Genomic DNA, 14,859 nt, shown 5'->3' with positions numbered 1-14,859 from the left:
GGTAACAGTCAGCTTGCAATCCTGACAGTTACAGTGGGTTATGGAGGTTCAATAGGTATGTTCTTTAAAAAATTTACTTAAATCACCCTTCTATAAATTGAACCTCATTCTAAATGCACCAAAGGGCTGTTTTAGGAAATGTCATGTTGAAATTTTTCACAAAGAAAATAATCTCACTCTTGTAACTTTATGTAAGTTTTCTACACTGGGTGTTCCTGAACCATAGTGCACCTGGGTACTTCCCCTATGAAGGAGTTTCTCTACAGGAGGGCATCCATTCCACAATGACAACAATAATGTTAAAATGCTTTACATCACTCTTTATTTCAAAAGTGCTTTACTAACATAGACTAATCTTCACAACATTTAAGGGAGGTAGATAAGTATTACACCACTTTCACAGATGGAGAAACGGAGGCAAAGATTAGTAAATTGTGTTGAAGGGCATAATATATGGCACGATTAGGAAAATAATTTGTTGCAGTCACGGATCACTGGTGATCTTGCCCCATGACTTCTGAGTCCCACCAACACAAAAGTAGCAGATGCAGCATGGAAGCAGGTTGTCCTCAGTGTGGCTAGTCTAAGGCTACGCTTCTCCTTGTTGACACCAGATGTTGAATGTGCTGCCCTTTGGCCAGTATTTCCCTCACACACATTCTCACATGACTCCACCTCTAAAACAGGGGAGAGTAGGAGCTATGGTGGGTACAGGAGGAGGGGCTGGAGGAACAGGGCTGGGAAGGTGGAAGACAGAAAACACGAACTGGTATCAAAGCAAGGGCGAGGAAGAACAGGAGGAACCACAGGAGGCAGCCCAACGAAGAAAGCCAGAGCAGAAAAGAAGTGTCACTCCATGTGAAAAGCTCAGGCATCCAGAAATGCTATTAAAAGGGTAATTCTTCACAATGACATTACAGAGCCATTCCTCGTGGCTTTGCCAAATATAATTATCAGGTCCTTCTGACATTCCCAGGAGGCAGAGCCATTCCTCTCCCCTGGTCCAAACCAAGTGCTGATGTAATTGACCTGACACTGCAGAGGCTGTTGACAACTCAAATGCACTCTCCCACCATGCTGCCTCTTCTTCTAGTCTCTTTCTTCCAACAACAACAACTACAAAACAACAACAACAAAGTCAATGCCTTTCAAGATTCTCTCTGCAAAATTCCTAAAACGTTCCCTAAAACTTTGATGAGTAGGGTAGAATTCCATGTTTGACTTTTATAAAGGGGCTGTAATAGGCATACATGGGCATGAACAGCCCCTCTCGGCCAATGCCCCTTTATACAATGTGGGACACTAAAGAAAGGACCTTTTCTGATCTTTCTAGGGCAAAGCCATTGTAAGTGATGGTGACATGCACCACCACCTACATTGGAGGTACTGGTGGCCGAGGCAGCACCAAATAAGGGGGCTGACGAAGACCCTGGGCTAAAGTGTCATCGGAGGGACAGGTGGAAGAAGAAGTCAGAGCAAAGAGAGGCCAGCCACGGCAGAGATGGGTAGAGGTGCTCCCTCCCATTCCATGTTCGAGGCTGCATGGAGGCAACAATGTTAGTTCATCTCTCGGCACCTCCTAGGTTGGGTCAGAGCCAGAAATGCATCCTTTCTTCATTTCAATCGGCAGCATGGTTCTTTCTGGCACATAGCTTTAACACCTCACCCCTCCTCTCCAACAAGAGCAATCAACTGCCAAGCCTGACTGATTCCACCTCTGCAGTGCCCTTCACATTGGTCTCCCTGTCTGACGACAGCCTCCTCTAGATCCTATCATCTCATCCTGACCAGGGCAAGACCCTCCTACCTAATCTCCTGCACTCCAATCTTCCCTAAACTCAGTTGCACCTTCTCATCTTCCTCCTGGAGCACAGCGTTCATGCTGCTGCCCAATTTGGAAATTCACCATGTTCTCACTGCCTCCCAATTATGTGTCTCATCATCTTGAATCTTCAACAGATTGCATCTGTTGCATCTAGCAAAGGTTCTCTTCTTTCTGAACCTCCACCTGTCCAAATGCCAACTCTAAAGACTTAGCTCAGATACCACCTCTCCCAAGAGGTCTTCCTTCCCAGAGGAGGAGGCATTTCCTCTGAGCTACAAATGCACTTGAAGACATGCACTAATGGAGTACATGACAACTGCATGTAAGTCTTACCTCCCCGACTGGGTGTGTCCACGATTTGGCAGGGTGGGGGATGGTGAACTGTCTTAAAATTTGTCTATTCCCTACAGCACCTACCAAGAATTGGTTATTGCATATCCACCTCAGTAAGGAACTGCTCAATGGTGAAATGAACATATACCTGCCCATGAATGAAGACACCAAAGTACACTGCAGGTGTGATCTGACTCTCAGGATAAAACAAATCCATGATATAATTTTGAAGGATGGGATAGGGGCAGGCAGGTGGGACTATCTGTTTTGGAGTCGAGAGACCTAGGACTGAAGTTCTGCTTTGCCATCTACCAGCCACTGGTCTGGTACCAGATGATTCTTCTCTGAGCATCATTTCCTGACTTCTGCATGACCTCACAGGATTAAGGATCAAATGAGACATAACTGTGAACTCTACACCACTGGTTCTCAATCCCAGTGATGTATCATAACCTCCAATAAACCTTCTGAAAAATGTAGAGGACAAGGCCCCAACCCAAGTCAACTGAACCAGAATCCTCTGGGATTGGGACCAGGTGGGACTAATTATTTATAAAATACTATTTTTATGCATAGCCAAGGTTGAAAACTACCGTTATAAACTCATAAATACCGTTAACAGTAGAGCATGGTACTTTAGGCTTCGGTTTAATTATCCTTTATGTGGTTAGGAATTCATTCTGTTTTTATAATTTCATTATGTGTGTGAGCATGTTTTGTGGTGTTCTGCATTGCTGTTTGTGTGCCTAAGTGATAAATTCTGAGAGAGGATAATGTCCAGCACACTGCTATACACAAAGTGTACCTAACCCAATTTGGGAGAGTCTGGGGAGGATGATAAGTAAAAACTTCACAAAGTCCTCTAAAAAACCTTGCTACGTGGAAGTGTGGGGACCAGACAAGCAGAACTGGCAAAACTGGGGAGCTTGTAAGAAATGCAAAATCTCAGGCCCCACTCCAGAAGCCGCATATTAACAAGATTTCCAGATGGATCAGTAGGTGAAACAAAGGGAAACTTCACTCTGTTCACATCTGTGTTGAGGGCCTGCCATTCCCTGCCCTAATCCTGAGCGGGTAGGAGGGCATGGAGAATCAAGTTCTGTCTTCCATAAACCATTTAAGCTTGGGACTTTACCTAGATGTGTCTTCTCTAAAGGGTCCATTTTGTAAACATGAAATTAAGAATACAAATCCTTACAAAAGGATCCTTTCTTTCAAATCTAGTCTTTATAGCTTTCCTTCAAATAACCAGTGCTTCTAAGATATTTAAAATATAATCAGAGTATAAATTGATATCCATTTAAGTTTTATGTAGTGCGTAAATTAAATAACAAGTATATGTTTATCTTACTCAACTTATAGTCCCCAGGACCCAAATTCAAAACTTAGGAAGGCGGGAAGCTTAGCCAAAGCAGTAATCAATTGTTCCCTAATGACCCATACCTTCTGGACGATTCAGATGTTAGCAGTACCCATTCAAGACTATGCAGACCACACCACAGTCAAGGAGTTGCAGAAGATTCTAAACATTATCTAAACCAATGCCTTACTTTATTACAGGCACTGATTAAAAGGAGGTACCCCAGGTCACACAGCACTCTGAGGCAGAGCCAAGATCAGAATTCAGGCCATGGCTTCTCACCCTACACCCCCCTACATAGCCTCTGCCACACATATTTTCTTTCCCCAGCACGTGGCCTTGAAATTTCATGCTCAGAAATTGCTGACCTGCCTTGACACGTGTCACTTTTCTTGTTCCAGCTACTGCTGTGCCCAACATCCCAGAACTGGTTTTAACACTAGGCTACAGGAGAAGCTATCTCACAACTTAATCAAAATATCCATTTGCCAATCCATAGTTCCAAATATGCTGGTAACACGTTCTTAAAAAGCCAATGCTAACCGTGTGATGCAAACTCCACAGCATTACTAATAGCTAGCACCATGAGCATGGTGAGGGAAGGGCCTTTCCCTAGGTGGCCGATGATTAAAAACAGGGTACCCATTAACTCAGTAGCACAAAGTTGGGAGGAAACTACAGAGGGAAAGCAAAAATGAGCACAGTGGGGTTGGCAGCACCTTTAAAAAACATACACAGTGTGACTATAAAATTGCAAGTCTTATCTTTTAATAAAACAAACATGATAGGTTATAGAAATCTAAATGAACATTTGTCCCTCAAAGCAGTTACATCCTTAGTTCCAACAAAACTACTGCTTTTGGAGCCATTATTTGGAACCCCTCTTTGGGGAAAGGACTTCAAAGGCAGTTCATGAGCCACATGAGAAAATATCCTTCCAAATGTTGGGTGTTTAAAATCAGAAAAGCCACTCAAAGAATGACACTGGGGGTGGGGGGAAGGAAAAAGGCTCTCATGGAGGTTTCCCTAAAGACCTCCAGCGAGTTCTGAGCAATAGCATCACCCCTGGAGAAACATGTGGCCTCCAGGGACTTTCAGCCACTTTCAACGGGAACGTGTTCACTTGGATAAAAAAGTTCCGCTATTAAACAAACAAACAAAAAAAATCAGCCACACTCCTTTATAGTCACACTTGCATCTGATTAAAAAAATACAACAACAACACTCACACGTGGTTCTTGTATGAATTCTAATTAAGAGACATTACATTCAGAATCATAGCACTCATAGTGATAGTTTTCAGGAGACTGGATCAGCTTCTTTGCCACTGAAGGGGTACATGGGGTGCAGCAGTTTACCTGAATGTATTCTTAAATACGTGACTACTACCGCTCTAATTTTCCTAGTTGTAGCTCTGTTACAAGTTACTGACCGCAAGTTCATGTTCCAGGCTTTCTTTGCCGACACAGATTGGTTACAAGGGAGCCGCCCCCACAGTCTTAGGGTGAATTGGGAAAGGGCCGGTTAAATGAGGAGACAGGCCACTCCTTGGTGAAAGTTTGTAGCTTCCTTTCCCAATACATCTTCTTTTTATTGAGAACTTCCATTTTTATCCTGTGTTCCTCCTCTGCCATCTCACACTCCCGCTCTATCTGCTGGATTTTGGCCACATGCACCTCATTCATCTGTATCAGCTGCAGCTGTAAGATGGACATTTGTTGATGGTGTTCTTCCTCATGCATCTTTTTTAAAGCACCTTCCTGAGAGGTTTTGCTCCTGTAGTGTTTATTGGCTGTTATTCTGACAGCTGAACACGAGGGTTCAGGTTGAGAGGTCCCCTCACACACAGGAAAATGTATGAACTCTTTCTCATCATCGCACAGTTCTCTATTTGAAACAGCAAATGATTCTGAAAAACAGTAGCAGAAAACATACGTTCAAAGATTTTACAGGCAGAGAGTGTATCAATCCTATTCCAAATGACAGGTCCCCCATCACAGGATGTAGCGGAAACAGTGTCTGCTTTGGCCTGCTTTGTCTATGGGTACTCTTGCCACACCTGACTTTTCAAAACCCACAAGTCAAAACCAGTGTTCCCTCCAGAAGCAATGATAAAGGGTTTCGTCATGTGGTTTCTAGAACTGTGAACTATAGGAACAGTGGTCTGAGACTGTGCTTATCAAGAACTGTTGACCTAAGTTCTAAACCGAAGTGTGCACAACTCCGAATAAGCAGAACACCATGGTACGAGCGCAATGGTGGGTTTTCAGATTAAGTTCTCCGTCAGTTTGACCTCTCTGTCTCAGTTTCTCATCTGGCCGTGAACACTTTCCCTAGCCCTTGACAATCCTTCCTGAAATCTCTTTCCTCTGTTAGCTTCCACACCATGGCTCTCTCCTCAGTTTTCGACACCTCCTCTCCGACTGCTCCTTCTCAAGCTTCCTTCCAGGACTCAGACTCTTACTGCACCTGCAACTCACCTCTTAATATTCCTCTGGGGTTCCCATTTTTGGCTCAGTTTTCACTGCAGCCTAGTAACCCTCATAATCTGGTTTCTGACCTTCCTTTTTCTCGCCTTACTCCAAAATACCCTGGGTGCCCTTCAATCGTACCAAAAACTTCACATTCTTTAAAGGCCATGCTCTTTTTTATAATTCTCTGTTCCTTCTCTGTTCCTTCAGCCTGAAGTTGGGCCAGCTATTCATCCCTCTTCCCTCCCCACCCAGGACCCCACACTCACTCAAGCATGCACTCTTATTCCAGACTCTCCTTTTCAACCTCCCCACAACCCCCACTTTGTTCAGCATCTGCGAAACCCCAGATCGCTCCTTTCTCTATGAGTACTCCTCTGTAATAGCACTTACCATGTTCTAGTATTACTTTGGGACCATGCCTTATTCATTTCTTTTATCCTTGGGCACCAATTATTTTGCTTGGTACATAGAGGATGCCTAGTAAATATTTATTGACTGAAGCTTTGAACACAGGGGAGAAGAGCTTATGGATACAAAAGGATGCCAGTTTTGCTGGTGCCACATTCATACTAGTATTTTTATAGGGCAATGACATTTTATCAATTAAGGAGTTTCAATATGGAAGACACTAACTCCACTAACCCATGGAGTCTTCCAGCTGTGACTCCAAGGCTTTCTTGGGAAGCTTTATGTTCCCAATAATGAGAATTGTCTCCTTGGAGAAAAATAATATCAATTTATTAACAGAGTTGATTACATTATTATGTCCACTCCATTATTCCAGAAGATGGGATGCCGGGAATGTTAATGGCTACTGGGGGAAACCTAACTCGTAATACTCTGTTAATAAAAGGAAAATGGCTACTGTTTAGATTATTTCACTCCAAGGGGTTAGGTAACAACCATAACTGGTCCCTAATTAAGATTAAAGAGAAAGAAGGTAGAAGTCTCACTTTTGAAAGAGAAGGTTAAAAGTACTTCTGTGTCATCCAGAGATAATGAAAATATCTCCCTAGGAATCTTTCCCAACTCCAAGGGCTATGCCTTAATTAGATGTCCTTCCTTCATGCTCCTGCTGCCTCCTGAGCGTACCTCTGGCAGAGCACTTGTTAAAACTGGTGGCTTAACTACCTCCCCATCCGGTCTCTGAATACTCTGAAGACAGAAAGTGTCTCTTATTCATCCTCGTGGAGAACGCATTCCAGGGCCTGGACGATGCTGGCCATGTCAGAAATGTGTGGGAATGAACTGGTTGCGGTGGGTCACATCCCTCCCAACACAGCACAACTGTGTAGACAGGACAGTGTTCTGAGTGGAGCCAAGGCACAGGACAAGGAAATGGGAAAGGCTTCACCCTGGGAATAAGATCCCTCAGGTGTGAACAACGACAAAGAGGTTACCTCATCTGCGTCCCATCTAGCCTTAGGATTAAATGCGTCCCATCTAGCTTTAGGATTAAATCTGAAAGTATCTTCTTTGAAGACTGGACACATAGACATTTTTTGGCACTTTTGGCCTCTGTTTTCTTTGATTCCATTCCAGAAGATAGTTCTGTATGCTCCTCTAAGTCTTTAAAGTTCATGCCCTTACAATGCTGCTCATCTCTTCCCATTTCTAAATGTTCATTTTTGTCTAAACGATTCCAAGTTTTAGGGGCCTGATGATGATGATGATGGTGAAGGCAGCTACCATTTTCTGAGTAGCTAACCAGGCACTAGGCTAGTGCTTTGCAGCATCACCTCATTTAATCCTTAAACAACCTTCTGAGGGAGGTATTATTAGAGAAAACCAAATACAATATCCAAAGTCATTTGGCTAGCTAAAAGAGCCAGCACTCTAATCCAGGTCTGCACGACTCCAAAATCCAAGCTCAACCACTACAACGCCCAGCCTCTCCCTCCTTCCTTGCTCAGCTGACCACTTATGCATCTTAAAATGCTGCCTCCAAGTTGTATCCACTACAAACCCCTTTATTATTAAGAATATGGGTGCATATTCCAAATTTTGATCTCCAAATTTGTCTCTATAGAGCTGGGAACATGAAGTCAAGTACGGTCATGTCTGGGAGCAGAGAAATAAATGACTCTACTTTCAAACTGTTCTTTTGCAGTTTAAATGTGTACTAATATATAAATATTTAAAAAAAATCCAGGCCTCTTAAGAGGCAGAAGCTCTTAAAAATCCAGGCCTCTTTTGGCAGAAGCTGGAGCTTAAAACTAGAGGAGCCTGATGGAGTAGTTACTTAACTTTCACACAAATATTAGCTCCAATGAATGGAAGCTAGTGTTCAGATGGGGAGAATCTTCTCCTAATTATTAGGAAAAAGACTATGCTGGGAATGGCAACCTGCTAAAAACACACACCATGTAATCTGTCTCCCAGGTAAAACAAAGCCACCCAACATAGAAAACAACTCAGTCTTGCGCAAAATGGATAGGATGGCCTAAGGGCTTTCCTGGGGGCAGAGGACACTGCAAGGAGGTATTCTTCCACTTGGGCAATTTGAGTAAGTTTAATATCAGCAGGAAAATACCTATTATGGCAATAAATGGATGGAAAGGAAACTGTGCACAGGCCAAACCCCAGCTCTTCTCCCCTGTAGAACAAAGGGAATAGACCTGACTAGAAAAATGGATTAATAAGATGCAGTGAGTGCATACTACAGAACGTCATGCATCAACTAAAAGAAACAAATTTATGGGAACAGATCTTAAAAACATTCTAAATGAAAAAAGCAAAAAAAAAAAAAAAAAAAAAAAAAAAGAAATGTTATCTAAAGCACAATTTTCAATCTATGTAAATTTAAAATATATGCACACAGGAGCCCCTGGGTGGCTCAGTCGATTGAGCATCTGGCTTCAGCTCAGGTCATGATCTCATGGTTTGTGAGTTCGAGCCCCACGTAGGGCTTGCTGCTGTCAGCAGATCCTCTGTCTCCCTCTCTCTGCCCCTCCCCCACGCACATACTCTCAAAAAAAAAAAACATTAAAAAAATTTTTAATAATAAAATAAAATAAATGTACACCAAACACCAACACCTGCTCTCAAGAACATGTGAGAGAACGCACAAGCACATTGTTATGATTAGGGGGCAGAAGAAAAGAATAAATGAGGTGAATGGTGACAAATGACAAGGGAATCAACACATAAGGAACACAAAATAGGGACTTTTCACAGACCAATGATTGTTAATGTGCCATGACTGGATACGTAACTCAGTCTCTGTACTGGAGTTCCCATCCCCAAAAGAAGGGGATTGGATTAAAAAGTGATAGTAGTGGAATTTATTTGCTTATTTTTAGTGTTTCTTTTTGAGAGAGAAAGACAGAGTGTGAACAGGGGTGGGGGAGGGACAGAGACAGGGAGACCTAGAATCCAAAGCAGGCTCCGGGCTCTGTGCTGTCAGCACAGAGCCCAACACAGGGCCGTAACTCACGAACCGTGAGGTCATGACCTGAGCCAAAGTCTGACGCTTAACTGACTGAGCCACCCAGGCACCCCAATAATAATGGAATTTATTAATAAACATTTGCATTATTTAATTATAGCTTTGTGTACCCATGTTTGCATTATTTGCTTATATAGCTTTACAGTAAATAATAGAATATGAAATTAAGTGGAAGTTCTCTTAAGATAGTTGAGTACTTGAGAGCTTAGTTTTCTTAAATGTATTTGATGTTTAGTCAACCTACCCCCCTGACCACCCCTATAGCACATTTTGTTGGCTCCCTTACTTTGTTCTGCAAACCTGTTCCCGCAAGATAACGGGAGATAGGTGTCACAGCCAAATAAGCCATATTATAAATCTATAGGGTACAAATTGTTTGAATGTATTGAAGGGGAAAATACTGTTTGTTTGTTTTGTATAAGAAAATACATTCCTTAGTGTTAAATCTTAAGACTACTGTGTTCAAATACAGATGCAGATTTCAAGAAAGTTGTGGACAAAGCTAAGAACATCCAGGGAATGGCGATCAAGATGACACAGCTGAAAGCACCTCGCACAAGAGATAGTTGGAGGGAGGCCTCTAGTGGAATCCTGCCAGGTTCCATCCTGTTCAATGAATTTCCACAAATCTCTAATCACCTAACTCTGTAATAGGCAATGTGTAAGGTGTTAGAACAGCACTGTCCAATGGAAATATAATACTAGCTACATGTGTAATTTAAAATTTTAAAAAGTAAAAGGAGATAAAATTAAACTATTTTAATAACATATTTTTATCAATATATTTAAAGCATTATCATTTGACATGTAATCAAAATATAAATTATTAGTAAGATATTTTACATTCTCTTTTTGGTATAAAGTCTTCTCGAGGGGTGCCTTGGGTGGCTCAGTTGGTTGAGTGTCCGACTCTTGATTTTGGCTTAGGTTAGGATCCCAGGGTCATGGGATCAAGCCCTGTGCCAGGTTCCACACTGAGAATGAAGCCTGCTTGGGATTCTCTCTCTCTGTCTCTGTCTCTGTCTCTCTCTCCCTCTGCCCCTCTTCCCCACTTGTGCTCTCTCTCCCTCTCTAAAAATAAAAAAATTAAGTTAAATAAATAAAATTTAAAAACAGCATTTCTATTTCAGTGTGAATAGTTAGAGCATATCTCAATTCAGTCTACCTATGTTTCAAGTGCTAAAGAGCCTCCTGTGGCTTGTGACTACTGTATTGGACAGCCCAGGGTTAGAGACACTAACTAAACTAACACACACACACACACACCACAGAGTCCACATGTCAAATGAAATACAACAAAATGAAAGCCATACCCTACAGCAAGTTTTCAACTTATTCCCCCAAGACCCTGAAGGGATGACTGACAATTATAGCTTTCTTCTTTTTTCTTGAAAGTAATTTGAAATAAAAAATGAGTAAGGTAACCTCAAGGCTGTTTTAATGTATAAAGAGAGTTCTAGCACCTTAACTACTAGTGTTAACAGATTACTTTGGACACACTCCCCAATTGACAAAGCACCCTGGTTCTCCATGGTGTGGCCCAGAAACAAGAATAGTCAGCACAGGCTATACTTTAATAATCACTAGCAAAAAGAGAAGTCTCCTGTGTCATATAAGTACAAACACTGAATTCTAAAATAAATCCCTTTTACAAGTGAGTCTCTAGAAATGTCACTACAGACACTGAGAATCCACATTCATTCCCTTCTTGCTGGAAATTTAGAAGTTGTGTTTTAAGAGTAAATGAATTACATCAGTTCCTCTGAAAAGAAAGAGAAAGGGTTTTTTGAAGTGAACTTTCTAGATCCTACTCTAGAATTTGAAAATGGGGAAATAAGACTGTCCCCTTAGAATAACCCTATGAAATCAATACCCAGTAATCCAGATCAAAGATCTGCAAAGTTAACTGAAAGTGGTCTACATCAGCATCTTCCTCGGCAACATCTCCCAGGGAATGAAGCTATTTGACAAGCAGCCCTGCTGATTCACCTGCCTCCCTCCCTCAGCACCCACTCCCCTCAACACCTGCAGAGAATGAATGGCTCTGAGGCCAACAAGATGGAGAGTAACTGGCTAACGCTAGGGATATCTCCAAAGCATGGACACTGTCAGTTAGCAGTGGGCCCCATCCACCACAGAAGTAACATGGCCCCATCCACCACAGAAGTAACATGGAAGGGAGGAAAGAGAGAATTGGCCGTGTCCATATAAACGCTGTCTGCTGGGAGATACCCAGCTTGGGAACTCAAGAATCAAAACTCACATAAGGTTTCTACACTGGAAAACAGTACGTGAGGTTCATGACACTATGGTCATCTAACTGGTTCCCTGGACTTAATCTTGGTAAATGATCAGCAAACTTTTGATCACAATGCAGCTTGCCAGGATGATTTGCCTACAGGGCGAAAAAACGTGCTAATCAAAAACATGTATTCAATTCACTTGGTTATTATCTTTTTCACTCCACATGGATAACGTTCTTGGTTTCAGATAGTTTCTTGTGACTTTTAATTAACCACTGCCTCAGAGCTCAATCTACTCTGGGGATGCTAATAAGTGAATTTCTCATCCTGCAAGCCAAGGATCACAGCTTTCCTAGACAAGTGCTTGCTGGGTCCTTGGAGCAGCCCTCTGGCCTCACCAGGAATATTCCTCTGCTTCAAGATGTGCCTTCTGCAAACTGCAATGAATCTTTATATAAATTGGCCGTTTCAATCTTAAAGGAGGCAAGAATTATTGGCAATTTATCTATATGCATTCCCACCCTCCCCTTGCTGAGTCATTTCAATAGCCTTTCCAAGCTATGACACACTATCATAATATCCTCGATTCCATGACAGTCTTTTCCTTCCCTAAGAATTACGTATAACCTATTTTTCTTTTTCAATGAAAGTATATTAAATCTAAGATGAAAAAAGCTAAAATGAATTTTTCCCAGAATTTCTCAAGTTAGCTGGAGTACCACAAACCAAAACTGTGCATCACAATACTATAATGGGTAGGAAGGCTGGTTTTTAACCCAGATGAATGTTAAATAGGTATTTGCTATACTGTTTTCTACTTAATTCTTAAGTCTGAAATAGTTCACTTATTTTAATGTGGTCTCTGAGTGACTTAATGCAGTGCTCTGCACCTAATAGGTCCTAAAAAAATCATTTTCACAGGGGCGCCTGGGTGGCGCAGTCGGTTAAGCGTCCGACTTCAGCCAGGTCACGATCTCGCGGTCCCGGAGTTCGAGCCCCGCGTCGGGCTCTGGGCTGATGGCTCAGAGCCTGGAGCCTGTTTCCGATTCTGTGTCTCCCTCTCTCTCTGCCCCTCCCCCGCTCATGCTCTGTCTCTGTCCCAAAAATAAATAAACGTTGAAAAAAAAAAAAAAATTAAAAAAAAAAATCATTTTCACAAAAAATAAGATTGAGTGAATAAATACATATTCTCAAAGAAATTCCCTTTAATATACATGACATAGGCTGAGATAAGCAACAGGGGTCCTTCATTCATAACTATACGACTAGAGCCTCTTATTTTTCCTTATTCTTCAGAATAAAGATGAGAGATCTCAGAGAGAGAGCGAGAACAAGGATATTAACAAATCCTTTTGTTTTTTATGTGCTACAGGACTAGAATGTTCCATATAATCTGGAGGTTTTGACTTGGGAAAATCAAGTTTGACGTGAAAGTTTCTCTTTACTAAACTGCCTCAAAATTAAAGATTTTAAAATCACCAAGTCCAGCAGGTACCCAGGGAGGACACGCACGCCGGCCTCAAGAACCAGTACCTTGGGCTGCGCTGTCGGGGTGGTATTCAGGCTCCTCTTCCGGGGGGCTCTGCAGGAAGTAGAGCTGCTCTGGCAGCATGTTGGCAATCTTCTCCTTCCCTAGGACGTGGGTGCTCAGAAGAGGGCTGACACTCCGTTTCACCTTCTCTCTCCTCTCATGGGCCATAATCTTTTTGGTCCGAGCCTTGATGTTCTCCCAGCACTTCTTTAGCTGTTTGAAATCCCGCAGTGACACACTTGGCTGAGAGTTGTATTCATGGGCAAGCGCCTGCCAGGTACGCTGCTTGAGGGCAATAGTTCGCGCGTCGCTTTTCTTACATTCCAGCACATATTTGTACTTTTCTACCAAAGCAAGCAGGATGCTCTTTTCCAATTCCGAAAAGTATTTGGCAGGTTTTATAATTTCGTTGTTTTGCATTTTCCACTATATTTCTCCTGGCTGCTAGCTATCCTGTAAAAGGAAGTTCAAAACAATAATTACTAACCCCAGCAATAAAAATGTCAGCAAATCACATAATCTTAATCCCTGACTTGATTCCCTTGCCTGAAATACAGTACTTTCTTTCCCATTAGTATTGAATTATGATATTCTCAGGAAAACATTCAGAAGTTCACTAGGAGTGGGGTTTTACTTCAAAGAAGATTTTCAAGTAGGTCCTTTGTTGTAGTTCTTGGGCCATTTTGTGACTATCTTGTATGCCACGGCAAAAAAAGAAAAAAAGAAAAAAGAAAAGAAAGCTTGAACATCTAGGCAGAACTCTTAATTTGTTCATTCATTTCTGCTCAATATCAGGGAACTGATCATTCCCCAAATTCATGTTAGGCAGCTTTTCAACTAAACAGCTTTCTCAAAGTTTTGTCACAGCTGAAAACAAGAAATGCCACCGAGTAACCAAATAGAATGGATAATATAAACATCGAGATTTCAGAATCATCAGGAGATCACCTGAAAAAGAACTGACATTTCCATCACTTCCATCTGTGACCTTGGATAGGGCCATGCTCCCAATAGGAACCTCAGTTTCTCTTCACCTTTAAAATGAGGGCTTGGAGTCTATGATCCCTAAGGTCTGAGGCCACTTTTAAGTATACAGTCCTATGTAAATAATTCACATAATTTCAGAGGTGAAAGGGCCAGTACCCTTCTTTTCTTTCCTTTTTTTAAAAATTTTTTAATGGTTATTTATTTTTGAGGGAGAGAGAGACAGAGACAGAGAGTGAGTGAGCAGGGGAGGGGCAGAGAGAGAGGGAGACAGAGGATCCAAAGCATACTCTGTGCTGACAGCAGAGAGCCTGAATGTGGGGTTTGAACTCACGAACCGTGAGCCGCCTGACCTGAACCAAACTCAGACACTTTTTTTTTTAGTTTTTTTAAATTTTTAAAAATGTTTTTATTTATTTTTGAAGGAGAGAGAGAGAGAGAGACAGAGCATGAGTGGGGGAGGAGCAGAGAAAGAGGGAGACACAGAATCCTAAGCAGGCTCCAGGCTCTGAGCTGTCAGCACAGAGCCCGATGCAGGGCTCAAATTCACAAACTGTGAGATCATGACCTGAGCCAAAGTCGGATGCTTAACCGACTGAGCCACCCAGGCACCCCTTTTTAATTTTTTTTAAGGTTTATTTATTTTTGAGAGAGAAAGAGA

At 42.0% G+C, this 14,859-nt stretch overlaps 1 protein-coding gene across 4 annotated transcripts in view; it reads right to left on the bottom strand.

Annotated features, from left to right (window-relative positions):
• Window positions 1-299: 299 nt before the first annotated feature.
• MSANTD3 (Myb/SANT DNA binding domain containing 3) overlaps window positions 300-14,859 on the bottom strand; it is a 28,506-nt gene continuing 13,946 nt past the window's right edge. For all 4 annotated transcript variants that reach the window (XM_043566999.1, XM_043566997.1, XM_043566998.1 and 1 more), the window contains exons 2-3: window positions 13,217-13,667; window positions 300-5,427 (exon numbers count right to left, since the gene is read on the bottom strand). In XM_043566999.1, coding sequence (XP_043422934.1) covers window positions 5,018-5,427; window positions 13,217-13,634 — 828 coding nt within the window. In that variant the 5' untranslated portion in view covers window positions 13,635-13,667 and the 3' untranslated portion in view covers window positions 300-5,017. The remainder of the gene's footprint in view (window positions 5,428-13,216; window positions 13,668-14,859) is intronic.

This window comes from Prionailurus bengalensis, chromosome D4, assembly GCF_016509475.1.
Source record: "Prionailurus bengalensis isolate Pbe53 chromosome D4, Fcat_Pben_1.1_paternal_pri, whole genome shotgun sequence".
In the NCBI taxonomy this organism is placed as follows: domain Eukaryota; kingdom Metazoa; phylum Chordata; class Mammalia; order Carnivora; family Felidae; genus Prionailurus; species Prionailurus bengalensis.
Note: the sequence above shows the minus strand (reverse complement) of the source record. Positions and strands in the feature narration are given on the sequence as shown.